The 23,708-nt window shown below is 36.8% G+C and overlaps 1 protein-coding gene across 1 annotated transcript in view; it reads left to right on the plus strand.

Annotated features, from left to right (window-relative positions):
• The window catches only part of CNTN1 (contactin 1), a 218,902-nt gene that overhangs the window by 111,569 nt on the left and 83,625 nt on the right, over positions 1-23,708 (plus strand). The window contains exon 3 of the mRNA XM_010707006.3: positions 19,398-19,527. Within this exon, the coding sequence (XP_010705308.2) occupies positions 19,473-19,527 (55 nt within the window). The 5' untranslated portion in view covers positions 19,398-19,472. The remainder of the gene's footprint in view (positions 1-19,397; positions 19,528-23,708) is intronic.

A 23,708-nucleotide genomic window follows, 5' to 3' on the forward strand; every position in this document is an offset into this window, starting at 1 on the left:
GGGGGAGTGTTCTTGCTTTCGTGAGCTGTTTTGATACAAACTCTTGTTGTTTACCTCTCATAATTTTTCTGCATAAATAGTTCTAGACAGCAGACAGAAACACTCCAAGGATGTTCAGTATGTCATATATTCTGTTTCTTGTGCTAAAGAGTACTAATGTAACCTCCTCTTTTTACCTGAAATTAAATGGGGGCATAGGGGGATCTTTTCAAAAGCACTTTGAGACAGGGAGTTTATTGTATTTTATTTCTGGTGGTATATTTTTATAAAAGCCTGTAGAGTTCCACGCAATACCGAACAGTATACCAGACATGTAGGGAGCTATGAACATTTAAAGTTGCCTGAGGATCTGCTTCTGGGTGATCTGGGCAATATAAACTACTCTCTCCTGATAGAAGGTATTTGTTACGAATCCCCAAATCTCTTTTTATTTACCATCAACTGCAGAGGTAGGAAACTCGTTGTGATGCAGGATTAAGTATGGGATCCAGAGGAGTCAACCAATATGTTGTCTATTATCTGCCTCTTGCATATGCTAGCCTCAAGTGGCATCCCTCATTCCAGTTCCCAAAGGAACTTTATATGCATTGCAAGATGCATTATATATGCATTATATCCATTTTATATGCATTGCAAGAAGATAAGTATTTGACTAAAAAGTGGTGTTTTTCAGTTACATTTCCTCCCACTACATTGTTACATATAGATCACTTCAAATCAAGTGTCTTTGCTATAAATTGCAAAACAAATAACACCATATGGAGTACTGTGTTTTCTGAGAACTCTGAAGGAAAAAATGGTGGTATTCCATTAATACTGCCACTCATACAGTCAGTAAGTTTGTTTGCTCTAAGCTGTTGCACATAGAAGAATTGCATCTGGGCACCTTTGTCATCTGCCTGTCATTGTTCTCCCAGTTGAGGTACTGAAGGGCAGTTTATGAACAATCTCCAGAGTGGGGAATACCATATGCTGAGGTTCACCTTCAGAACTGTGCTATTGTCAGCTTTGCTCTAATGCTGTATCCTTCTACCAAAACCGCATTTATGGAACAGCAAGAGTCAACTCTCTCATTTGGCACAAGGCAGTGTGAAAAAAGGCTTGAGAAATCTTAACAGAAAATGAGCTGTATCTAATCCAGTTTGATATAGCAGGCGGCATATTATTGAGCCAAATCCATGTTTACCCCTTTTTCTTTGCACCCTGCTTCCTGAGACCAATCTTCCCTCTTGCAGGCAAGTTGTGGAAGGTTTTATAGCCGGAGGGATGACTCAGCCTTCCCTTTATCTCCTTCCCTTTTCCACCACTGCTTCCTTCCGTGTTCATGCCAATAATTCCAGCTGAATAAGAAGCGGCGTGCCATTAAAACCCAGCTCACTGAAATAATGAATTGGAATAACTTGCCAGGGGCAAAGTGTGTTTTGTTAAGATACCAGAAAAGACCAATGGACCAAATCCACAGAACGTGGGTTTTGCATTTTCTTCCATCAAATGCAAAAGAAAAGAAAGGAAGGTGGAACAACTATGAGAAGGCTATCCTAGTTTTATTTCGAGGCTTCTCTTATTTTCAACATTGAGTCCATTTTTCCTTTTTGTCCAAATTTGTTACTTTTCTGTCATCATTCTGACATTTTCTGTCATATTTCTTCTGTCTTGTTTTTTCAAGTGTTGCCATTCAGCTGAAATGGTAATCAGCTCCCTCTTAGGCCAACTCAAGTATTTGCAATTTATTTTTGCCTGCCACCTGTTGAAAAAAGATTGGAAATTCCTTTTCCGACAACAGAAGGATCCATTAGTAACACAAAAGCAGCAGCTGCATCACTGCAGGGATGCACAATTCTTATATACATCTGTTACTCTTCTCTACTTTGAGACATAGGACAGACTGTTCCTTTTAATTCTTTACCTGGTAAAAGAAAAAAAAAAAAGCCCAAGTCCATACAGTACTTAAAGTAAGCTGCTGTCTGCTGTCTTCTAATTCATGAAATAGCATTTCCAATCCCACAATTCTCTTTAAAATGATTTTAAAAACAAATGTTAAAATTGTACCAGATAGGACGTGGTCTTAATTCAGTGCTGCATTGCTTCAATTTTAAAGCTGTGTATCCTTATGCAGAAGGCGTAATAACAGAGAGGTAAATCTGGCAGCTTCTCCAGGCACATTTTTTAAATCCAAGATTCACTCAGGCTGACTTGGCTGAGAATTCTGGTTATGGTCTGAAGACATAATGGTCTTATTTATGCAGAAAAAGAAGAAACAGCCAACATACTGGTCCTTTCTTTTTTTTTATTCCCTCTTGCTATACTGCCATTAGAAACACTGCAAATATGAATGATTCCATCACCTTTAAATACTATTTTAAAGGAAATAGAAATAATAGGAGTAAAATCTGTAAAGTTTTAAGTAGACTAGAGCCAAGAAATCGGAAGAATGCTGTGGTCATTTTTTAAGCTTGTTTCAATCCACTCCTTTCATGCAGCATCACTATGACCTTTGGCAGGGTATTCCCTACTGAGACTGTTTTCGTGATCTGTTCGCCTTCATTAGTCTTTGCCAAGTGCCGGTAGTGATGGATTTTCAGACATCCCTTCCAGTGATGGAATGTCATATACCCTTTTACTCCTTTCAGAAAAAGTACTTTCTGTCCTGGTTACCTGGTAACATCAGCAGTGCACGCAATGTGGTATGTTGAGCTAATTGCCAATTAAATAATAGGGAAAGCTAAGATCTAACAGAAAATCATTGTGCACAGTTCATTAACTGCATTTCACAGAACCAAATTTATGCCACAGGGTTTTTAAAAACATGTTTAAGGAAATGAATAGTTCCTAACATTGAATAGCTACAACAGAATGGAAGGATACTGAAAGTAACAGTTTCTGGGGTTTTCAGTTCATCTCCGTCGTTAGGTTTGTGTAGTCTATCTGATAATTTCTGTCTTCATAACTTGTAGTCAGAACTGTTAACTAATGTAACTTGCCCAGTTCTCAGAATCTAGGATCTCCCCAGCCTTGTGTGAACTATCAAAAATGAGTACTTGTTGTTAATGCCAAATGAATTAATTAATGTCTACTTTATGCCTAATTATCCTGTCAGTTACATGAATAATTTCTTTAGACTGTAGTGGGAGTTGCAAACACATCTGAGAGCAAAATTTCTCCCTTTAACTCTACAATTTTAACTCTGTCTCCTTGGCTGTCTCAAAGGGACTCTAGTCAGCTAATGTTTACAAAAAACATATTCTAGTCTACGTACTGGCTACACAGAAATCTCTATATGAGGTTGATTTTTTTTCTTTAAGCTTTCACCATGTTCTCACTAAATTTTACACATTTTGTTACAAAATTAGTATCATTGCCCAGCATGCAGCTAGGGCACTAGAATCACAGGGGTTGGAAGGGACCTCAAGAGATGATCTTGTACGACCCCCTGCTTAAGCACATTCTGTTCATCAGGTTGCACAGGTAGGAAATCAGATGGGTCTCAAATATCTCCAGAGTAGAAATCTCCACAACATCTCTGGGCAGCCTGTTCCAGTGCTCCGTCACTCTGGCAGTAAAAATACCGTCTTCTCTCATGGAGTGTTCATTCTGGGAAAAAAAAAAAAAATACAATGAAAAAAATCAACCCCCAACAATGAAATAAATGTGGCAAAGCAGAAACTGAGCTGGATTTCTGCATGATCGAAGCCTCTGCTGGTTGTCAAGGTTTTTCACTTCTAGGACAGGGCTGTGTGTGTGTGTGTGTGTGTGTGTGTGTGTGTGCACAACTGTGTGTGCACGTAGGGGCAGCATTACTCAGTTACTTGTCCATCTTATGTGTACAAAGCAAAATGGATACTAGAGCATAATATTAGAGCGTGTTTGTCATTCTTAATTAAACTCTGGAATTTGGGAATTTTGATAATAAATGAATTGGCATCTGTGGGAACAGAGAACTTACTTATCTGGATGCTTCAATTATTTTTACTGCAGAACTGTTGGACAAAAACTGTTTGACGTATGGTCTATTGCGTAAACTTAAAATTTACTGTAGGTTATGTTTTATAAGAGAGAAGCAAGCTAATATACCTTGAAATCTGTTTTAATCTTGCTACTGATGGAGTGCTGAATGGCTGCAGGTTATAAAGGTCTTTTTCATGTGGTTAGTTTATTACTATGTGAATTGAACTTCTTTTAAGATTGTTCATAAAGAGACTTTTTGTTGCTGGTGCAGTTATATAAAACAGCATTTTTTACAGTCTGTTCTTTTGGTATTGTTTGCAGTTTCCACTATTGTTTGAAGTATTCAAACATGTAGCAGGTTGGAGGTTTTTTTGCTTGTTAGGAGCAATCAAAAATGCTGCTTACTAAAAATAATCTACTTTGAACTTCTCCGGAGCCAAGCAATTTAGTATGTGGCCTAATGGTGAAAGCACTAAAAGGTGCTATAAAATGTAGTAGTAATGGATCTCAAAATGTGACTTTTACACACTGAAGAGACAAGTGCCTGAGTCATTGAACCTTTTGAAAAAGATGAGATTCTGACTTCTGGAACGAATAACAAGGCCTGCCAGTCTGAAAACATAGGATCCCCCTCTAGGGAAGCACTGTGCCAGCTCATCATCATCTGGTTTCTTATTGTTGCTCCAGTTCCTGGAAGACTGTGAGAACTCAGAGATACATCAGTAAATACCAGCTGCCTCAGCACTTAGTCCAGTATTTTCTACTGTGCTAGAATGTGCTTTGCAAGAGAGAATTTAGTGTCTATTTAAAGACCTCAGGAACTGGGAATGTCACAGTACTCTTTGTTAAAATTTCACCATACATCCAGTCCCTCAATTTCCAGCATTTTTTTTTTTTCTTTTCTTTTTTACTGTGCCTTTCTCTAATAGATGGAAGGACTGATTTGTGTCAAGTATTTTCAGTCCAAACTTATGTTCTGTAATCAGAATATTCCTCAGTTATCAGTTTGGTATGCCAGACAGACTGAACAAGAAAAGGGTTTGCCATAAGGCATTTTCTCTTTTCTCTTACATATGTATGTATATTTTTCACTTCTCTGCTTTAATTTTTATTAAAAGAGACAAAAAAAATCAACTTTTATGATTATTTACAATGTTCGGTATCAGTTATGCTTGCTCCACCTAAGGACCATGCTAGTTCCCATGATAACTGCATTTCTTAGTCTTTTGATACCTGCAATACACACTATTCCTTTAGCCACAGCATTGTCTTGAAACCCAAGTTAAATTGCTTGTCCACTGTATCCCCTTTTGCTTTTCAGATGCTTGCTTTTCAGAGTTGCTGTTGTCCACAATGTGCCTGGTCTGTTCTATGACCTCAGTAATTTATTCCTTACTGCACTGAATGCTGTGTTTTTCTAAGCAATGTTGGACACCGTGAGCAATTCTTTCTTATTGTTATTTTTTTTTTAACTCATGGTTTTTCATCTGCAAATGTAACAGGAGTGATTTTGCATTTAGTTCCAAATAACATGTATTATCAAGCTGAACATGTCAAAAACATCCCATGAAATGTAATTTGTATTCCATTAGTTTTACTAGGTGGGAAATACTCAACATTTCTAATCTTTAATTCAAGAGTATAGTCTGTGCCTGCCTATTGGAATGGATGTCAATAAAGTTCTGAAGGGAAAGACATCAGAAAAGAATTTTCCTATGTTAAAGTGACCCTAAAATATGGTCTCACAAAGATAACTCTTTAAAGTGTCTTCTTGAATTGAAGGAAACTTCTGCAGTGCCTGCTGTAAGATGCTAACAAGAGCTGTCAGACTTCCTTTACCTGTGCGTTCTTTTAAGATCTGTCATATGTCTGTTGGGATTTAGGAAGAGCAAAGGGTTATATACCAAACAGAAAATGAAAAATAAACTGAAATCTACAAAATCAGTAGAAAGTTTGTGATTTAAGCAGAAAATAACCCTACAGAGCCATCTTCAAGACAAAGAGTCAGTTATTTTGAGTCAGATTCATTAAATTGTTTCATTACAGCAGAAAATCACTTCCAGATAATCCCTCTCAGAATTTAAATGAATTGGTTACTGAAAATGTGATGCAAATGCAAAGACTTATCTAATTCAATACATCGAATCTAATGATGATACTAGCTTGTGTATGTAGCTTTGATTTGCAAATATATTGCCTTGCTCTTAGTTAATTTAGTAGATTGTTTTGTTTTTACATTTTAGTTGTGTTAGGTAATTTACATGAAATTTATGAGACATAAGATGAGTCATATTTATTTCAGAACATAATTGAGACCCAGAACTGTTGATATTGGTCACCAAGACTATCATCTGACAGTTTCTCTCTCTATTTAATTTGAATTCATTTGGTTTTCATTGTAGACACATGCTTCTTGTGGGATAAATACAAATCACTAAATGCAACCATTTTTAATAAAAATACTAATGATCTTTTAGAACAAATAATGTTTATAAGTGCCGTGAAGCATAAAATAATGGTGGAAAATGCAAACACTTAATGAAAACATCTGATTCACTGTATGTTATAGAAAGAGCACTGTGTTCTTTTGTCAGTAGTAATCTTGTACTTTTGTAATTGGTTTCTTCAAGCTGTATACCACAAAACACCATCAAGACAGAGGAAGATCAGTGATAAACAAAGGAAAGAAAATCTGCTTACTTTGATTTTTCTCTTCAGTCTGATTGCTTTTCTTTTTGTAAGACATGTGGGCAAGTATGAAGTACATTCTTCATATAATTTCTAGAAGAAGCAGTGTTGCCTTATATAATCTTTTTGTCTGCAGTCTCAAGTGACAAATATGGTAGCAGAGATATTTTCTTTTACTGTACCAATAAATCCATTCTTGGCCATGCTACAGTAGTTTCACAGAGAGTGGATTTTGCCCATGTTAAATGGGAGAAATTTAGTTTATTCAATTCTCATGTACAACAAAGATGTAAATTCAGGTACTTTATATTTCAGTACATTGCTCATGCTTGGCTTGTTATTTATTCTTTTCCATCCACAAAAAATGTCCATAGAGTTCAGGTTACAAACTATTGAGTGCTCTGCTCAAGCAGAGTACTGCAAGCTGCTTCAGCAAGCAAATATTCACTTCAGTGCTATGGTATAGGCGGAAAAAAAAAAAAGAAGCTTGGTTATCAAGGTAGATCTTAAAGCTGTCTGCGGTATGTGCTCTGCTGCGAGGAGTTCTGCTGGCTTCTGAAATGGTTGCTGCATGTCTTATGAACTTCATTTTTCCATGACAATCACCTAAGATTTATTCCCACAAAATATCTAACACAAGCTTTCTCTCAGTCATTTGGCTTTCAGCGTTTTTCATGTCCTTGAATCCAATCTTAATTCTGTTTCTACTCTAAGGAAGTGTAAAGCTGGAGTTAGTTTTGGAAAGGAATAACTTTGAGAGATAAAGTGATCACTCAGAAATTCTTCCTGATATCATAGTCCTTAAGTTTTCCTTTGTACCAACGTGCTTAATTTCTTCAGTCCCCACATGCCTTACTAACTGACAAGGGACTGTATGCTCCTGTCACTCCTCAATGTCTTGCTTCTGTTTCAGAATCCAGAGCATGATCTGCAAATGTTTAAGCATTAGATCCTGTGACAGCTCACAACTTCTAGCTCTTTAAAATTGCCAGCGCCATTTCTGTGATTACTATAAAAGAAAGCCAGATTGCAGCATTAAAATAAACCATTGAATCTGAAACAGTAATGTACAATGCCATCTCTTGATTAAGATAGCAAGCCATGCTGACTTATCATCAAATTTTAATATCTTAGAGAAGGAATGTTCAGTTCCTTTTCTTAGGGACAACCAACACAGAAGCTATCAAAAATTGCCTCTGTTAAAGAGAAGAAAAAATGTGATATTTAAAAATGTGCTGCTGGAGTGAATTTGGTGAATTTGGTGAATTTGAATATAAAATATTTTGCAGGCAAAGAGCTGAATGTATTTCCCATTTTAGGAGATTTTTTTTCATGTTGTTGGCACTCTAGTAAGAATTAGAAAATTTTCTCGTAAAAAAAATGTATTCCCTGGGTTGTCAGAACATTTTAGAACATAAGGCAAATTATAATACAAATGTTGTACATTAAAAAAAAAAAAAGATTCATTGTAATATTTTTAGAAGTAGACCAAATGACCATGTATGTGTTGCCATAATGATTCATTCGACAGATGCATTAACAGACCACAGAATGTGATACACAGCAATTTTTGGTAGTTATAAATAGTAGCATCCTTCACATTGCTTATTAAATGATTAATAAGGCATGCTGGACTATGTTATCATTGTATCTCCATGCCCATGAAGGTAATATTATTTCAATTTCTGATACTGGTTATTCCATATATAATATTGTCTGTTCTCCTAATTTAAGCTGTACATCTTTATCTTTTCAGATAAATTTAAAATGAAAAGTACCTCATCAGCTGAAATAGTTCAACTGAATCTTTGAGGCATTTAAGAAAACTTAAACACACTGGGGAGGAGGCCAGGGTGAAAGGTTAAAGGGAGGTACAGAAGAATATGTGTAAAAGTTAATAAATTAAAACACTTACAACTGATTTATTTTTTTGAGTGTGTGGATATTCTTGTTTTTTAGATGTACTAACGTATCACCTAAGATACCAGAATCTGTAATAATGACCTGGCTTTTGGTGATTAGAACAATAGGTGTGCAGGAACTGCAGGGGTGGTTGTTTAGTGGGGACTGTGATTATTCTATTTTGTTGCTTGGAAAAAAGTGAAGTTACTGCAAGATTTTATGTCTGCTTTGCAGTCAGCTCCTTTTAAATGAGAAGGTTATTTTGATTTCTTGGCATATTGCCATTCTAAAATCGCATCTATGAAAGAATACACTTGTATGTTACATTCAACAGAATAATTATCACCTAAAGTATATGTAATTATTTGAAATTAATCCATTGGAATCAGAATTACTTATTAATGTGACTTTGATAACCAAAAATAAATGTCTTTTTTTGTGGCTGACTTGCTTAATCTATATTTATCTACATATCAAAATGTAGTTTTTGTCACAACATTATGAAACTTGGGAGATCTTTGAAATGCAGATTTCTAGGCTTCTGTCTTGCAAACAGATGAATGCCCATGGTGATTTTGCTATACGAGTTCATCTGGCACTTAAATATTTGTAGCTACTTCAGTAGGTCAGGCATTAAGCAGTGTTCTGGACTTGATGGTCTGCTGGTGATTACTCTCTGATGTCTGCACTCACACCGTATGTATGTACTCCAGGTTCTGCAGTGTCCCATGGACCCTTCTTCAGTGGCTGCCGCTTCCCTCTCACACACAGATCTCTCCATATGCTCTTCCCATGGACACCTGGCCCTTTGGGCTTACGGTCCTACTCCACTTTCACCTCCATATGCATATATGCACACACAACAGAGAGCTCTCACCTAGGAAAACTGATAGAGATGAAATTTAATAAGAAGACAGGACACACGCTGCTGATCAGGGCAGAGCATAGCCAGACAAACCTACTCACCGGTCCACTGTTTACACATAGCCAGACCAATTTATACCGGTATGCCTTTATTTTCCTGCACCAGTTTCTTGCTATTCCACGTTGGTCTTTCACTGAGATCCGTGAGATCTTCTGGAGAGCTTCTGCTGTAGTCCCTCGTTGGGTTTCAGGCTGGTGCATGGCTGCTGTGGCTCTGGAAAGAGCTGGGCAGCTGGTGGGATCACTGGGTTTCCTAGCCTTGCATTGTTGTTTTGTTTTTGCATTTGTGGTGATGAGCCTTTAAAACCGTAGCTTTATGGCTCAAGGTTTGATGTTTCTTTTGAGCAAGATTTTAAGTTTTCAGTGAGCTTAGAAAAACATTTTATCCATCACGACATCAGTGTTCTGCCTTATTAACTTGGGAAGATCTCATTTCTTGTGTTTCTTTGATATTGTGGTTTTGACTCTAGAATTCATCCGAAGGCCATTCTAATGGTATGTGTCAGTGCATTTCTCCGGCTGTCAAATTATTAAGAAAGATTTCTGTATATTCTGTGTGCCTCTGAGAGTGTGTTACCTACCGCTGATGGAGAATATATGTATGAAAAGTACCAACTGATGATCAGAGATGATGAACTAAACTTTCTTAAAAAATGCGCTCGTCTGGGGATTGTGGAAACAATGCTTTTATTGCTGATAATTACACATATGCTAAAAGTAATTTATCTTCTGAAATGTTCAGGATACAATAAAGTCTACCTCATAAATAAGAATCTGTGAAAAACAGTCTTTAAAACATAGAAGGTCTTGAAATGGTATGCGGCAGATGTGTAAAAAATGACCATGGATCTTACCATAGCTGTTATGAAATGTGCAATCTTAAACCAGTAGGCACAAATGGTGTGGTATTCCAAAATGTACTAGCAAATTCTAGTAAACATGGAATTGACTTTCCTTTTTTCTACTGTTTGCAGCTGCTAGTCTGATTCAAATTGTTTATTCACAGGATGAAAGAGATGTTTTAAGCATTCTCAACAGTTGCAAGTGATTGATGTATATTTAAAAAAAAGCTACTCCAATTTAAAGAGAGTTGCTAGGAAACATGTAGCTTGAAGATGAAATCTCCCACAGAGCTTGTCTTTGGCTGTGCTATAAGAAATACATCATACAATGTCTTAAGTTAAGATTCCATGAAGAAAACTGTTAAATTTTTATAAATATAAATACATCTGCTATGGACTTGTTGAATACACGTGATTAATTCCCATATCTTCATTTAGCAATGAAATATAAGGTATTGTAAATTCAGAAAAATATGAAAATCAAATGGAAAATGGCAGGAATGCTATAAAGGTTTTCATAATTTCATTAAATTTTCTGAAACATCAAATGTTTTTTTCTTAGAAATTGACCTAATATACCTGAGATTTAATTTCAATATGATATTCTGAGGTTTCAAAGCAATCGATATTTATGTTCTTTTTCTTTTTTAAACTTTAACAAAATCTAAGCTCTGAAATATAATAATAATCATGGTCTTAATTTCATTTGAGAAGCTCATATTTTTTGCATCTTGAAAGATGCTGGCTAAAGTAACCAAAAGTTTCTCTATCACATGATGTAATGCTTGGTTTAAGTAATAGATATCTGTTTATACTCACAGTGACTTTTTTCCAGGTCAATCAAATACACCTGGTAGAGTCCAGGTGTATTTGATTATCTTGGATTCAGCTGTCTTTTAAGATACAAATGGAAGCTAGTATACCTGATTCTGGGCTGCATCAAGAGACGTGTGACCAGCAGGTCGAGGGAGGAGATTCTGCCCTTCTACTCTGCTATCATGAGATCCCATCTGTAGTACTGTGTCCAGTTCTGGAGCCCCCAACTCAAGAAGTACATGGAGCTGTTGGAATGGTTCCAGAGGCTGGAGAAGAGAAAGCTCTGGGGGCGCCTTATTGCAGCCTTTCAGTACCTGAAGGGGTCCTACAGGAAAGCCGAGGAGGGACATTTTATGAGAGTATGTAGCAATAGAACAAAGGATAATGGCTTTAAAGCTGAAGAGAGTAGATTTAAACTAGATATTAGGAAGAAATTCTTTACTATAAGGGTGGTGAGGTACTGCTCAAAGCCTCATCCAGCCTGGCCTTGAACATCAACGGGAAGGGGGCCTTCAGAATCTGGTCTGGTGGGAAGTGTCCTTCACCATGGCATGGGGGTTGGAACGAAATGGTCTCCAAGGTTGCTTCCATCCCAGACCATTCTATGGTAGAAACAGAGCAGTATGCTTTGCATGATGCTCTGTGTTTTGCTGGAGTTTGTTTATTGATTTTGGTTTGCTGAAATTCTCTACCTGGCAGTCTTTAAGCAGCATCCCTTACAGGATGCTTTCAGAAAAGTGTGAGTGATGCCTGTGAATTATAGCAGTAGTAAATGATCTTTTTCTTATTTATTGCTTTAGAAGAAAGAACAGCCAGTTGCTGATAGAGCAAAACATGTGAATAGAGGCTTGGAGGACTGGCTGCCAAGCCGTTTGCTACTGACATAATGATTAAGGAGTGTTTGAGTACCTGTAAGCAGTACTACTTTATCTGAAGATATTTCAAAGCAAAACCTTTTCACAGCTCAACAGCTTGAGAAAGGTAACTGTGCAGTAACTGACCCTTCATATTGCAGTCATTGATTGACTGCAAGATGAGGTAGGTGTGTGGCCACTGTAAAACCCTTGCAGGAGAAGAATCTTGATTTATAAATAATCTGTGAATGCAAATAAGAAAAATAGGAAATCTCATTAGTGGCATGAGCTAACTGAAGGACAAAATAACAGAAAGCCAAAAAAACTGTGGGGCGGAAAAAAAAGAAAAGAAAAAGAAAGAAAATAGAGAGAATGATGCAGTAGGCAAGCAAAGGAAAATTCCATAGGGCTCCTTAATTGCTTAACCAAAAGAACAAAGTACCTACTGAGCAACTGACTGAAGAAGTTACTGAGTCTTGAAACCTGGAACCTTATATGTGCAAATATAAAAGAAGCAGAAGGGTGACATTCACAGTGTGATTAACAACCAGCATGATTTCCTACTTGGGAAAAAAATAATGCATTAGAAAATTGCAGTGTAAAACAGACATCTTGTAACAATAAAGTTGGCGTTCAGGTCTGTGGTATCTTTTATATTTTATAACAATATTCTGAATGTAGTACTAATAACATATTTTTTGTTTCTTCTTATAGGCATTATGTGTTCTTGCATTGTGGAATAGGTGGTATGACTTTCAAGTGCAATGTCTCAAAACATGTCTATAGGAGGAATTTATTATCTTCTTTGTGCCAAAGAAAGAGTGGTCTAGAAATGTATAAAAAGAGTAACTGTGTTGTCAGTCATGAACCAGAATGTTTGTTCTTTTAAGCGTAAGGTTTGAGAGTTTCAGTCAAAAGGAAGGCAATAAGAGCAGTTTCATAAGTATTTGTGGAAGAACTGAACTGTTTAGTTATTTATATAGCATCTGTAAACGGTAGAAAATGAATTGGGAGTGGGTGGTGTTAGACTGCTCTTTGCTCCAGCTCAGTGGGTGCTTGTTATGTTATTTCATATTGTGCTTGAAAGTGTACGTTCTGTTCAAGAAGAACATCTTATTTATGGGCCATCAAATTGATGAGCTTCTTAGCTGGCTTTCATTCATGTCATATGAAAAAAACAGCTATGCTCTTTAAAAAAGAGTAGCATAGAAAGTATTGGAAGCGTCACTGTTCGTGGCGGACTGTTTGGGCCAGTGGTCACTACTGTGGGCAGCAGGAACCGTTTCGAAAGGTAGAAATTTGAACTTGCATTTCCACTTGGACAGATATGGCAAAAAAATAACGTAATCAAAGCTGATCAGAAGAAAATGAATGTTTATATACAAGCCTTTGTAAAAAATTCCTTGTAAAAGGAATTAAAGCTGCTCTGGTTTTTAAGAGACAGCCAGCTATCACTGAAAATCCTTTGTAGACTTAGCAGTGCTATATAAGTGGGGCTGACTTGAAAGTTTACTTAACAGTGATCCCAGAGCACTACAGTGAGATTAATTTGTGTGGTGGGAAGATATTTGCCTTGTCTGATAATAAACAACAATAGTAAACATTGGTGGCTAAAATATTGTTTTTAGAATTAAATGGAGGGTGGATGACAGGCTTTTGAATAAGATGTCATGTGCTTTCTTATGTCACCATCTTAACTAAAATTCAAAAAACAGATTGATCACAAAATTAAATTGCAAGGACTAAAATTGTAGAAGATGACAATAAGTAATTTTCAATGCACATTGTTATTTTCTTTAACTTCAGATGTTTATTGATCATTCAAAATACTGAGCAAGTATTAAGATTTATGATGATTTAGTCTTTGTAGCAAAAAAAAAAAAAATGCAACCTATTCTAAGAAAATCAAGATAACAAGCAGTTAGATGCTTACTAAAATCACTAAAAAAGCCTGAAATAAAAACAAATAGAAAATACTGATTAGGTTGAAGTATTGTGTCACTTCTAAAAAGCTTTGATTATAACTTTCCACTATGTTAATTTACTAGTGAATTATTGCAATTATATATATTCATGTTTTGAAAAAGGGTGGAGAACCAGAGATTTCCTCTAGATTATTGTATCTATTTATAGTCTAATCTGGATAGAATCTCTACCAATTCTAAAACTTGAATATGTATAATTATAATAATACAGCAGGAAATGAGAACTGCAACAAGAATCTTGATTTACCTCTTGTAGCTAAGTGTACCAATCCAGAACTCCTAAGCACATTTGTTTGGCCCCTCTCCATCAGTTCTGTACTAGTAATTTCTAAGAGGGAGCCTTGAACAGATGTTGGGAGCTGCTGTGGCAATCATGCTGCTCCCATGCTGAAAGCTTCAGGAAGGGGAGATCCCATTTTGGTAAAAGTTGAGGTTTGTCTATCCTTCTTCTTCCACTTTCTTCATCCTTATAATTATTTTTCTAGTACACAACTGCAAGCTGATTCTCTGTTGTTTGTTTGTTTTTCCTAGCTCCTCTGTTTTTACTGAGTGCTGATCTAGTTTGATAAACCAGATAAACTTCCCCATCTGTTTCAATTCAATTCCTTCAGTCCTTTGGTCTCTTGCTGTGGATAGTGCAGACTTCTCATCCTCAACTACATTCACCTACCTACACCTCTGTCCCTTTTCCTGTCTTTCCTTGTTTCTGACTGCCCCTTTGGGGAAGTTTGTTGCTCCCATTGTCCCACGCTTCATTTACAGATCTCACCAGTGTCCCTTCCCTCTCTAATGCTGAGTTGTCTTTCTTTGCTTCCTCTTCACCCCTTATGCATCCACACTGTTGCTCTGATTTCCACTGCAGACCTTTTTTCCTTTTGTTTATCCCACTCTTTATTTCTGGCAGTTTATGTAATTTACTGATACTGCTTTAGATCTTACGATCTTTATTCAACTGACTTGTTTACCTGCTCTTTTCCCTTCACTTTTGTGTCTAGGTTATGAGTTCATCTACACGTTTACATTAAGTAGAGAAGTGTTGTAAACCTGGTGATTTCACAGCTGTCAAGCAAGTTTCTTTTGCTTCTTAATGAAGTCAAAAGGTATTCAGTGAAGGTCTAAAGAAAGCCACAGAGAATATGGAAGAAAATTTAGACATTTTCCTGGAGGGATTTTTGAGAGATTAAGGAATCACTGGTAGTGGAGAGAGGCAGCTCTTTCTTTTTGTCTTGAGAGCACCCTGATCATAATGAAGCATCCTGAGACACTGAAAAGCTTCCAAGGCAGTTCTGGGAGGACCCATGATCGAAACTAAACTCATTTTCTGTTAAGCAGACAGCGTCCCAGGTTTTTCCCACAGTCTCTGGGAGGACTGCACTCAAGACAGATCATCAGAAGGAGATTTCTTGAATCTAAAAAGGCAAAGACCTGTAGCTGTGATTGGGTCTTCTGGGAAACTAAACAGTCAAAAGGGATTCAAATGTGCTAATGACCATTAGATAGTAATTAAAGTGGGTGCAGTTGCAGGTAAGCGCTTGCTCATTGCATTATATATGAGGGCTGCTTCGAAAGTAGTGCCTCCTATTTTATGGTGTCGGCCCATTACAGCAAAGGTGGATGTTGGTGTGGCAGTAGATGTTGAACCTTCCCAATGATATCGTGTCTCATTTTGTTGCCACGCACCAGCTGGCAGCAGAGGGGCAGTCTTACAAAATAGGGTCTGAGATGGAAGTGTGGATGAAGCAAAGGTATATCACTGAGTTCCTCCATGTAGAAAAAATTGCACCCATTGCCATTCATTGTTGTTTGCTGAATGTTTATGGAGACCAATCAGTGGATGTGAGCACAGTGAGGCAATAGGTGGTACATGTCTGCAGCAACAACGGTGATAGTGGGTCACCTTCACTGGTGCACTAATTGGTGGTGACTATACTGGAAAATAGCGTTTTGTAGCTGAGAATTTATACTCTTTGTATCTGTTGTAGTTCCCATGGAAATAAATAGGAGGCATTACTTTTGGAGTGACTCAAGCATTTTTAAAGTGGGTTCTTTATTTGCTGAAATTGCGATGCTTTGTTGTTAGGAAAGAGGAAGAGGATAGTACACTGTGCAGATGAAAAGGCATAGATCCCAACATGCGAAGTGAGTTGTACTAATGATCGTTCTTTTGTTAGGGAATTATTTTTAACAAGGCAACAATATCCTTCTCTCTCTGCAAGGAAAAAAAGGATGAGAGCTGTAAAGTTAAAAAGACAGAGGATGGCACTGCATGAGCATTGCAGCCCACGGAGCCGCCCCCAGTGGGAGAGCTGCTGCCTCAGATATGCCCGGACTCACACTCAGTCGGCTGGGCGGTGCCATCACTTACAGTCACGCTGCTTCAGACATGCAGAAGATAACCCCCGTGCTGTCTCATCTAATAGCAGGCAGTGCTGCCCAAATTCACCAGAGCAATGTGGAGCAGCCTCACTTCTTGTCTGCAAGCTGAGATAAATCAGGAGAGATGTGCTACATAGACAGAACCCACTCAGCTGAAATAAGTGAGAGCAAGGAAAGGATTTTAATCCTGGCAGGGAGGATATTTCTGTATCTGAATAAAATGAGGTATTTATAGCATTTACTGACACAATTTTTATTTACTGTAATTTGAACCGGTGTTCAAATTACATTTTCCGAGCCAACAGGAAGGAATTTTCAGAGAGCTAGAGAACAAAGTAATATTCCAGAAAGAACCTGAATTCTGCAAAAGAGAGGGAGGAGGGATCTGCTGTTTGCAGTGTCTGCAATGTCAGAGAGAGAGAGAGCAAACATTTGCTCTTAACAGTTTCATCTATCGATGCATTTGAACACAGTTATTATGACCCTGAGTTACTGTGTAATTATTATTGTTCCCAACAGAGTTACTGTTTCATTGCTGCTTAATTATGTGCATTATTTCAGAATGACTGTGCAATTTAATTCCTGTCTTTGAAATAAATGTTGCAGGAGAGACAGTGACATACCAAAAGAAGCTTGATAGTCAGGATCTGGATACTGGACAAGTATACAAAATTATTTGTTGATGTAACCTACCACTGTCTTTTTGAGGCATTGCAGAGACGCAGTAGACCATAACTCCACCATTTAAAGCAGCTGGCTGAGATAGTGGTGACTATCCTTTAGCTGGCAGAGCAAACTCCAGTGCTGAAATCTAAGAAATTTCAGAGCTAAGAGAAGCAGGAGAGTAACACTGTTAAATTATGGCACTTGGATTCAGCTACAGGATGCATTTGCATTTGTTATCAAATTAAGAGCCTTTTTCAAGGGAATGTTTCCAAATCAATCCCAGTTCTTGGGAACCCTGTTCATGTCTTTTGAGTGTTACATGAAAAGAATGTTCAGCAAAACAAACAAGATCACAGCAACTAGTACAGTTTTGAGCTGGTTGGTTGATAAAGATTTAGGAAAAAGCCTGAAGCTTCCATAATTCCTGATTCATAAAGATTCTCTTTTTTTATTTCCTGCTGTTTTCCCACACTGTCAGCTTAATAAAACATCCTATGTAACTCTCTTTAAGGAAAGCTCTCTAATCTTTTGAGGCATGTTTGAGTAAATGCCTTTTCAGCATTATTTGAAACTCTGTATGCATGAGTGGTTCAGCAAGAAAAATGGAAACCAACTTTTTGCTCAGAGAGCTTCTAGTGATTGCTGATGAAAATGAGTAAAGGAGGCAGCAGCTGTTAGCTAACAGCCAGCATACTCAGAATGTAGAGCAAAAGTTGATGCTGTGGGTCCACTGATTGATCGCACACATTTTGAAAGTTTTAGTTCAGATATGCTCTTTACTGGTGCTGTGGAGAGGATACATTCTAGAAGAGGCAGCTGAGATTGCTGTCACTGACCTGACTACGTCTCTGGCTGCCAGAGACAAATCTGGGAGTCACAAGGTAGAGTTAGTGAGGAGAAATGGGCAGCTCTGGATGATAGCAAAACAGCAGCCCCAAGGATTTAAGAGGTTTTTCAAGGCAAGGAACAAGGGACAAGTGAAAAGCCCTGATAGTTGAAATGTATTCTTGGTTGCCTCAGGGAGAGACATGAGACAAGGAACTGAGTCGGGCATATCGAAGAACAACTCAGAGACTTGCTAGTAATCACAGCAGCATTTATCCTAAGCATACTTGTTGTTAGGTATGTTAGTACTTGTGATTTGATATTGAAAACTGCCTGTTTTCTGATGTTTGAGGAGGGAAACTGAGCAGTTTTCAAACAAGATCTAAAGTAATGTTGTGGAAAAAAAGAACAATACAGTAAAAACTTTGACATGGGAAGATGGAGAGTCTAGATGAAAGACAAAATCTGTGGTCAGTCATTGATATCTGTTACAGAACTCTGGGAAACAGGAGCATCAAGACTGCATCCCGCTGAAAGTGAAAAGGCCTTTTGAATATGCACATTTCCTGGGATGCATATTCCTGAAGGGTATTTAAGCACCTAAGAGCAAATTTGTGTAATGAAAATAGTAACAAAATTTATGAACTGCATAGAGCAGATAAGATCACCACATGCCCAAGATGGAGTAATATTCTGTTAGTGATGGAAACAATGCTTTGTGTGAAGGTCATAACTTAACCAGTGCTACAATAGAACCAATCAAGAGGAGATAGAAAGAAGTATGAACAAGATGTGATGCATATAAAAGCTGTTTTTATGAAAGCGTGGCAAGAAACCCGTTAAAGAAGACAGGAAATTACACACTGCAAAAATGCTGATGCAGTGCCCTAAAGAAATAGACAAAGCCACCAACCAGAAGGAGGAGTCTAGCAAAAAACTGATTGAGAAAAGCAAAAAGTGTCATAGAATTAAGCATTCAGGTAACTAAATCATTATGTTCAGGAAACACATAAAAACTAATACTGCTTTTCCATAGGATCATTGATTGTGCTAAAATTTTTAAAGGAAATATATAGCAGCCAAAATAATTAGCTCTGAAGAAGGTTCATGCGCTTTGGTTTCACTGTAATTTTCTTGTAGACTTTAAAATTGTTAATTACTGTGTAGAGTTTACTGACATCAGGGAGGATAGAATGGTACAAGCTGCATAATATTAGTATTTCTAATAATTTGGAATCTATAAATGATCTAGATTCAATCCAAAGCATAGTTTTGGTTTAGGAAGATGGATATAAAAGAGAATGTTCAGTACTGATAGTTGCTATACAACTTACTACCACCAGAAGGCCTGAGTACTGTATGGACTTTTAAGGAGTGTGCTGACTGAATAAAAGAGATCATTAATTTAATGTAGAAAATTCAGCAGCACATTAATTATTCAAAAGTCTCTGTACTATATTAACTCATAAGTATTCAGTTTAGACAGATAGTATGGGAATTTAAATTCCCATAAATGATATTAGATAAAGCTTTATGTCAGAATTATTCACTCCTTTTTCTTTCTCTCTAATCAGGTGGTTGTGGTTCTCTGAATACTTGTGTTGCGAGGCAGAAGTCCTTTCGAGATAGTCTCTGAATAGAAAATAACCATGAGGTTCTTCATCAGTCATCTTGTTACACTCTGTTTCATCTTCTGTGTGTCAGGTAAGATGTGTTAATTCATTTAACTGTTTTCAGTTTCGTGCATTCCAAGGTCAATTTTGCTTTTTGTATGGTTTCAGTACAGTTAATTAATAAATGTGAGTAAGTATGAGTAGGGAAGCGTACTAAATGCGGATCTGCATTTTAAAATTGTTTTGGCTATTCTCACTCAGTATACTGAACCAATTATTTCCTCTAGTTTCATCTAAGGTTATAAAATTGTATCAACCATCTATTTGTGCACAGATAATCAAGATGATTAGAAGAATGGAAAAATGCCCATGAGAAGACGTAATAAACACAGAATTCACTAATACTGTCACCGTCTAAAATTCACAAAATTAGAATTAGGACATTGCAGTGGTAGTTTTCATAATACAGTGGAGCAATGCTATATATAGTAACTTTGATTGGAAATTATAAATAGTAAAATTTTTCATAAACATAGATGTGGCTGTTTTAAACTTGCAGGAACCATATTTCTGATATCTAAAATTACAGAGATTTTTGCAACTCAAATTCGTTCAGTTCTAAAAGATAGAAGAGCTCTTTGGAAAGTTAAAATTCAGTATTAAAATTTATTTCCTGTTACCCTTTCCAAACAGCTCTGAGGTTTGTAAAGCCTGTTTCAAACGTTCTTGCCAACTTAAATGAATGCTGGTTTTTAGTTGTTGTCATGAATTGGGTTGCCAGTATAGAGCTCAAGAAAGAGAACATTTTGCTTACGTACAGACTGCATGAATTAAGAACTCAGCATGTAAAAAGCAGAATAATTAGACTGTGCATATAAAAAGGTTTGAGATGTGCAAATATTCGTGTGAACTATGTGGTTATTTTCTAACATGTATCAATGTATGCTGTAAGTTAGTCCCTGCTTCGAGGAAAAAAGTTAATGGTAACGTTAGTTTTACTGCATTTACAATAAGATATTTTTTGGAGATTCCTTATGTAGTTATTTAGTCTTCCAGCAAACTTAGCAGTTCATGTTCTTGCTCATTCTGGCCCACCATTTCAGGCATCACCTCAACATCACTGCTATAAGGTGATATTGTTTATATTATTGAGTCTGAAAATACGATTAATATTGTGGTATAAGTTCACCACTCACAGGAAGCTACTCCACAGTTCACAGGAGTACTTTTTTATTTAAAAGAATTTTATTCTGTGAAGGGTTAAACTTCGTTCTTTACTCCATGTCTGAGTTTTTTAGAGGATATACTGACACATAATAAAAATCAAGACCTTTAAAATATTGTAATCTCTTACATTATATTTATTGTGTATTTTAAGGGCCTTGTCTTTGTTAAGATACAAGAATTGCTGATGGTACCAAAAAAAAAAGATTTCACTACTTTAATACTGGACTGTCAACTACCATCAGTAAGATTACATGTGAGTTAGACAAAATCATCAACCATCAACTATAGGAGACAAGCAAGGGCTAAATATTAGTTAGGTAAAAAAAAAAAAAAAGGAGCTCTATGAGTCAACTACTGACAAAATGAAATCCATTTAATTCCTTCATGGGCAGCTATTAATAATCAGCTAACAATTAATGCTATTACTTGTGTATTACGTACGTTGCAGTTGTGCCCAGAAACCAGAGATCTTGGCACATTGCAAGTGCCTTAGATTGACATTAGAATGTGGTATTCTATGAATGTCAATAACAAGATCTGCTCCAAAAATAAGGCCCTCTATTTTATTATGTTGTCCCACAACATCAGATGCAGATTTTGGTGATATGGCAGTAGAGTCTAAAACTTCCTGCCAGCATTATGTTATATTTTGTTGCCGCACAACAGACAGCAGCAGAGAGGCAGACTGACAAAACAACATCTAATGTGGAATGTCTGAATGTTTCTAGAGGCCAAAGAGTGGATATGAGCACAATGACACTGTAGGCGATGCATTTCAGCAGTGGGTTGTCTCCACTGATGTGAAGTTTTAGGAGCATAACGTGCAGACTCTTGTTCATCACTGGTGAAAATACAGAGCTAACGGTGGTGGTTGTGTTGAAAAATAGTGTTTTGTAGCTGCAAATTTGCTCTGTCAAATAGTGTTATTGTACTCTTTGTATCTGTTGTAGTTTCTATGGAAATAAGTAGGAGGCATTACTTTCAGAGTAACTGACATAGAAAGAATGAAGTTGAGTATAACGATATTGTATAGAGTATGCATTGATATATTTATAGCAATATTTAGTTTATCTTTCATTTGGCGATAATTGGCTGTGTTAGGTTCAGATGAGTTGAATAGGAGCCAGTGGTGTAAAGGGTTTTGAATGTGGGGAAGTTATAACAGAGCTGATTTTAGAAGGATCTTCAAGTTCAAACGAAATTCCTGACTTATCTTTTGGTAAGGAATAAATTCAGGACTTGCATGAATTTTAATCTAAAGCCAAATTTAAGACTTACTTCAAGAGTAAAAAATGATTATGGCACAGTCTACCAAGATGAAGAATTTGTAGTGTTATACAGTCAGGCGAGTTCATTATCTCTAGCGTATTATTACAACCCTGAGTAGCACACACACACGCAAGCTTTATTTTGCAATCCTAATTGAATAGCCATCTGAATTAAGAAGTCTGTTTCTATCATCTGGTCATTTTAGTGCCATTTTAGATTATATCTGAATCTTGCAGTCTTTGCTCTGCTCTAGCACTTGAATCTCACTAAAGAGTTTCTCATTTCACACGAGTGCTAGAGTTGCTGGTAATTAGTCGTAGCAAATTTTCATTTTCAGTATATCTCTTGGCAGTGAAAATGTCATAGAGACCAGTAAGTGCTTAGCTGCAGACATAAAAAGGGTTGCTTGAGAGTGTTCACAGTATGGTTAAAAGATGAAAGATACTGTGGAAAAGAGGGAGCATAATTAGGGTGATCAGATAGAGTTTTAGGAAGTATTCTTCCACACGTGATGCTATAAAGAGGAGTGCTGTAAATGTAAATAGTAACAGAGAATGTGGGAATTGAGAATGTTTTATGAGTAAAGACCATGAGTTCTCATATAGCAACCAAACAAGCCAGAGATCATATTGAAGAGAGAAGTTAGCAGGAAACAGATTTTGAAAGCACGATTTTAAAAACTTTGCTTCAACTTTTTTTTTTAATTAAACATGGGGTTTCATGGGAAGTGTATTTTGCTCAAGTTGCCTTCTGTAATACTAGATCCACAGTTCTAAAGCGTTTTTACAAGCTAAGTTCCTTTGGGCAAACCAGTTCATGACCGGCACCACCAGTCAGGGTTTCTGCAACCCATGGCTCCTAAGAAGATGTAGTATATGATCTGCTCTGGAGCCAGAAATAGAATACAATTCCCCTCCCTTCCCCTCCCCTCCCCTCTCCTCTCTTCTTTCCAAAAGTGAAATATATGGTTTTTAGAATTTTGGAGTTTTCTCTGCAGTAAAAACCCAAACTTTTAGCCATTTCTGTTTTTATGGTAATGAAGGGCAGAAGTTAAAAATTAACAATGACTAGCCATTTTCCATTAGTGGAGAATGTGCAGCTACTTGAATGAAGGGAAGAAAACATTACACAAATCAGTACATTGGGAGCTTGAGCAGAAATCATCTGCCATGAGACAGGAGCAGTATTTATTTTCCAGGTAAATTAGTGGTTGAAATATAGCCTTGCAGATGAAAGCTGATGAAAAAGCTGTAAGTAATTTGGTCTTTCACTTAGTGATATAACAGTCAGTTATGATAAGGGTTGCTTTTCAGAGTGCACTTCGAGCAGCACAAGGCGAATGAGAGCAGTGAATCACTCCTTAGGGAACATCAAGATGATTGTCAATCCACTGCCAAAAAAGTTATTTCACGCCTATTACTAGTAATATTTGACTCTACTTCTCTTTCCTCTGACATCTCCAACATACTTCTCCATTGCCTTTGACTTCCTATTAAATTCATGTACTATTGCTGAGTTTGGTTTTCAGACATTTCTTTCATCTATCTTATCACATATAAATCAGAGAACCATATTGTATCTTCACTTGGGAGAATAACCTTGGGCCAAAAGAATTAAGAGTCTGTTTCTGTTTCAGCAACAAAAAACTAACTAATAACTGCAAAGGGTCTTTTTTTTTCTTTTTTTTTTTATTATTTGTGATTAGTGAGTACTTGATCACATTTGGCTCTAAGAAGAATCAAATAGAAAAAATATTACTCTTTTCCTTTTTTTTTT

This window comes from Meleagris gallopavo, chromosome 1 (assembly GCF_000146605.3).
Source record: "Meleagris gallopavo isolate NT-WF06-2002-E0010 breed Aviagen turkey brand Nicholas breeding stock chromosome 1, Turkey_5.1, whole genome shotgun sequence".
In the NCBI taxonomy this organism is placed as follows: domain Eukaryota; kingdom Metazoa; phylum Chordata; class Aves; order Galliformes; family Phasianidae; genus Meleagris; species Meleagris gallopavo.